The sequence below is a fragment of the Camelina sativa genome, chromosome 14 (genome assembly GCF_000633955.1).
Source record: "Camelina sativa cultivar DH55 chromosome 14, Cs, whole genome shotgun sequence".
In the NCBI taxonomy this organism is placed as follows: Eukaryota; Viridiplantae; Streptophyta; class Magnoliopsida; order Brassicales; family Brassicaceae; genus Camelina; species Camelina sativa.
The window spans coordinates 9,247,175-9,251,920 of NC_025698.1; the positions used below are offsets into that span (position 1 = coordinate 9,247,175).

General features: G+C 41.5%; 1 protein-coding gene across 1 annotated transcript in view; it reads right to left on the bottom strand.

Annotated features, from left to right (window-relative positions):
* The window catches only part of LOC104743399 (auxin response factor 19-like), a 7,950-nt gene continuing 3,490 nt past the window's right edge, over window positions 287-4,746 (bottom strand). The window contains exons 8-14 of the mRNA XM_010464486.2: window positions 4,544-4,725; window positions 2,749-4,460; window positions 2,461-2,651; window positions 2,151-2,331; window positions 1,231-2,097; window positions 943-1,133; window positions 287-813 (exon numbers count right to left, since the gene is read on the bottom strand). Coding sequence (XP_010462788.1) covers window positions 630-813; window positions 943-1,133; window positions 1,231-2,097; window positions 2,151-2,331; window positions 2,461-2,651; window positions 2,749-4,460; window positions 4,544-4,725 — 3,508 coding nt within the window. The 3' untranslated portion in view covers window positions 287-629. The remainder of the gene's footprint in view (window positions 814-942; window positions 1,134-1,230; window positions 2,098-2,150; window positions 2,332-2,460; window positions 2,652-2,748; window positions 4,461-4,543; window positions 4,726-4,746) is intronic.

Below are 4,746 nucleotides of genomic sequence, written 5' to 3' on the forward strand. Positions count from 1 at the left end.
ACAACAATATCTAAAGTTAGAATGAAAAATCAAATCACTGTCCTGTCCTAGAAAAATGTATATATACCTTGCAGTATCTTTCGTCTTCTTCTTCTCCTTCTCAGTTTGTTGTTTACAGTACACATTTAAAAAAACAAAGAGCTGTACTTTGCGATGGCCTGGAATGATCTCGATGTAAGTTGATTTGGTCTATGTGCATCTTTGTTTTTCTATCTGTTGAATGGCCTGAGTCTAGAAGAAGAGTATACATTGAAGAGAAGAAGAAGAAGAAGAAAGGAAACAAAGATTAATCATTAGTGAAGATGATTGTTTTTAGTTACATTACAATATTACATTCACATTACATTGTTTTTTAGTTGACTTGTTCTCTTTTTTTCTTTTTTTTTGTCAAGCATACATATATAATAAATATGGAAACAAGAAAGTACAACAACATCTCAAGTTAGAAAGAAAAATCAAATCACTGTCCTATAAAAATGTATATATACCTTGCAGTATCTTTCATCTTCTTCTTCTTCTTAGTTTGTTGTTTGCACTTTGCAGTACACATAAAAAAAGTTGTACTTTGCGACGGCCTGGAATGATCTCGATGTAAGTTGATTTGGTCTATTTGCATCTTATCTTTTTTTCTATCTGTTGAATGAAGCTGCAGCAGAAGTGTCTTCATAATGTACTTTCCAAGCATTTCCGCTGTCTGTTTCACTGCAGGCTTGGTTTGTGGCCGGGATAGCTGCAAGATCTCCGTCTAAGCTCATTTGCTGCACTTCTGCTGATGATAGTATCTTTATGTTTTGCACGCAGTTCACAAACTCCCTGAGAAAACAAACAGACAAGCATCATCAGAATTGTGGATTCTTGTTTTATTCTGAGATTTCTTTTTCTTTAAGAGCTGTTGTTGAATCTTTGATTGATGTAGAGAGATTTTTAAGGTCTGGAACTTACTCCCAAGGATCATCACCAACGAGTAATATATCGTTTTCATGATCAGTGTAGACGAGTTTCCAGTCAGAGGTTAGCGGATCTTCGAGCTGTCCTTCGATGCCAAACATTCTTGCTAAGTCATGCCTAAGTTCATCATAGCCGCTATAACGGGTAACATCTATTGATCTTCCTACTGACCCTCGTTTTTGAACCTTCAAGTATTAAGATTAACAAATTTCAGCATTTTAACATTCAAAGCTTAAGAGGCAAAAGATTATAGCTTTGGAAAGGGAGACAAAGATCTCTAACCTTTGTATATGTTCGCATTCGTTGAGTCTGATTGGGCCAGAGTCCACCACCATTCATGATGCCTGAATCATTGATGCCACCGACCTCATTTGAACATCCTGACTTAAAGGGGATGCTGGGAATACCAAATGACTGAGAACTGATTGCAGCACTGGATAGCTCTGTCTCAATGTCTCTTGGTGCGTTGCCATAGTTGGGAACCAAGTTTTGAAAGTCCTTTTGAGAATACAGAGCATCAGGAGTTACGGCTTCGAGATTACTAGCAAAAGCTAAATTGTTTCTTGGATGATGAGATTGGCAATCTCCATCGAAACCAAATGATGGTAGTGGGAAAGTCTGTTGCTGCTGTGCAGAGCCAACAACATCAGGACAATACGTTGTTCCCGCTGTGGATACATCGATTTGATCTGTTACTGCGCCTTTAAATTTGAACTGTTCACCAGCACTCTTCAAATTCACTAGGCCTTGATTGATCCGGCTGTCGTTTTTTGCATAAAGCTCTTGAACCGGATTGCTCGCACGCTCAAAGACAGAATCAGATGCAGATACAGATACACCTTGTCCTTGTTGTTGATTTCTGCTGAGGAAATTCGTTGGTGAAACATTATCATGCCCGGTGTTATTGGCGGAAGGTGAGGTTGAACAAGAAGGAGCTTCTCCATCTGTGTGACCAGAATGTGATCTTCCGGGGGCTACAAGAGGTTTGTTGTTCATTTGTCCCTGTTGCTGATGGTTCACCTGAATCTGTGGAGGCTGCATGAAAGTTGAAGCTGAGAAGCTGTTATTACCATGCGCCAAGGGCTGCTGATTCTGAGATGACAGAAGTTGTTGCAATTGATGGCTTTGTGTCTGCTGCAACGCCGATAACTGCNTCTCGATGTAAGTTGATTTGGTCTATTTGCATCTTATCTTTTTTTCTATCTGTTGAATGAAGCTGCAGCAGAAGTGTCTTCATAATGTACTTTCCAAGCATTTCCGCTGTCTGTTTCACTGCAGGCTTGGTTTGTGGCCGGGATAGCTGCAAGATCTCCGTCTAAGCTCATTTGCTGCACTTCTGCTGATGATAGTATCTTTATGTTTTGCACGCAGTTCACAAACTCCCTGAGAAAACAAACAGACAAGCATCATCAGAATTGTGGATTCTTGTTTTATTCTGAGATTTCTTTTTCTTTAAGAGCTGTTGTTGAATCTTTGATTGATGTAGAGAGATTTTTAAGGTCTGGAACTTACTCCCAAGGATCATCACCAACGAGTAATATATCGTTTTCATGATCAGTGTAGACGAGTTTCCAGTCAGAGGTTAGCGGATCTTCGAGCTGTCCTTCGATGCCAAACATTCTTGCTAAGTCATGCCTAAGTTCATCATAGCCGCTATAACGGGTAACATCTATTGATCTTCCTACTGACCCTCGTTTTTGAACCTTCAAGTATTAAGATTAACAAATTTCAGCATTTTAACATTCAAAGCTTAAGAGGCAAAAGATTATAGCTTTGGAAAGGGAGACAAAGATCTCTAACCTTTGTATATGTTCGCATTCGTTGAGTCTGATTGGGCCAGAGTCCACCACCATTCATGATGCCTGAATCATTGATGCCACCGACCTCATTTGAACATCCTGACTTAAAGGGGATGCTGGGAATACCAAATGACTGAGAACTGATTGCAGCACTGGATAGCTCTGTCTCAATGTCTCTTGGTGCGTTGCCATAGTTGGGAACCAAGTTTTGAAAGTCCTTTTGAGAATACAGAGCATCAGGAGTTACGGCTTCGAGATTACTAGCAAAAGCTAAATTGTTTCTTGGATGATGAGATTGGCAATCTCCATCGAAACCAAATGATGGTAGTGGGAAAGTCTGTTGCTGCTGTGCAGAGCCAACAACATCAGGACAATACGTTGTTCCCGCTGTGGATACATCGATTTGATCTGTTACTGCGCCTTTAAATTTGAACTGTTCACCAGCACTCTTCAAATTCACTAGGCCTTGATTGATCCGGCTGTCGTTTTTTGCATAAAGCTCTTGAACCGGATTGCTCGCACGCTCAAAGACAGAATCAGATGCAGATACAGATACACCTTGTCCTTGTTGTTGATTTCTGCTGAGGAAATTCGTTGGTGAAACATTATCATGCCCGGTGTTATTGGCGGAAGGTGAGGTTGAACAAGAAGGAGCTTCTCCATCTGTGTGACCAGAATGTGATCTTCCGGGGGCTACAAGAGGTTTGTTGTTCATTTGTCCCTGTTGCTGATGGTTCACCTGAATCTGTGGAGGCTGCATGAAAGTTGAAGCTGAGAAGCTGTTATTACCATGCGCCAAGGGCTGCTGATTCTGAGATGACAGAAGTTGTTGCAATTGATGGCTTTGTGTCTGCTGCAACGCCGATAACTGCGGCTGTAAGGATGAACTTACTGGAGGAATTGACTGCTGCTGTTGCTGCTGCTGCTGTAGCTTCTGGAGTAGCTGCAACTGAAGCTGTTGTGAAGGACTTGGTTTTGGCGATTGTTGTTGCATTTGGAGCTGATGTGGATTTTGGGACAGAGATTGTTGTAGTGAATGCAGAGAGGACTGTTCTTGCTGGTTTCTTAATAATTGGCTACTGTTATGCAATTCCAGTTGTTGCTGAAACTGCAATTCTTGTGCAAATGATGTCAAGCCTTTATTCCCCGCTGAGTTTATGTTCTGGTGTGTCATTTTAGCACCATTAGGGAGCATTGACTGTTGCTGAAGCTGCGACTGAGAGAATCCAGTAGATTGGTGTGGATTTTGACTAGAGACTTGGTTAGCAACAGCATTCACACCATTGTTAATGGAACCTGTGTTATAAATCCCTTGTTGCTGCAGCTGTTGGTGTGACATCTGTAGTTGTTGCAGCTGCTGTTGTTGCTGTTGAGATTTCGCTATGGCTGGTTGTGTTTGCATCTGTTGGCTGATATGGTTAGCCGTATTTGGTTTGTTGAATTGGGAATTTGCGGAAGAGAGGTTTGGGGATTGGAAGTTCAACAGCTTGGAAGGGTCGTTGGAAGCAAAATTGTTTGGTAGGTTATAAGATGAGAGCGCGGCGGGGAGCTGAGGAGTAGCAGAACCTGACAACGGATTGTTTTGCTGCATACTCATCCATTGAACCAGACTTAAGCCAGGGAACATCGAACTCTGTGCGTCTTTCATCCCAAATTCTTCTCCCATCCAAGGCATTGCTCTTTTGAAAGCGTTTTCCATGTCCAACTCATCATCTGCAACAGACTTCCACGGTTAGTCTCCGGAAACTAGACAAAGATCTATGGAAAAAGAAGAAGATGGAAAGGAATAAACTCACCTGGCATTCCCGGTTGCCTCGGGTACTTAGGTCTAAAGAATGGAGGAGGGCATATGTAAAAAGGAGTTATAACAGGTTCGATTTCCCATATGGATACTCGGCTTGGCCTATCTCCAGCTGTTGATTCATCCCATCCTACCTGTTTAAACCATGAAGAAGGATTCAGGAAAATATTCAGAAGAAATGAGCATCATTAAGAGTTT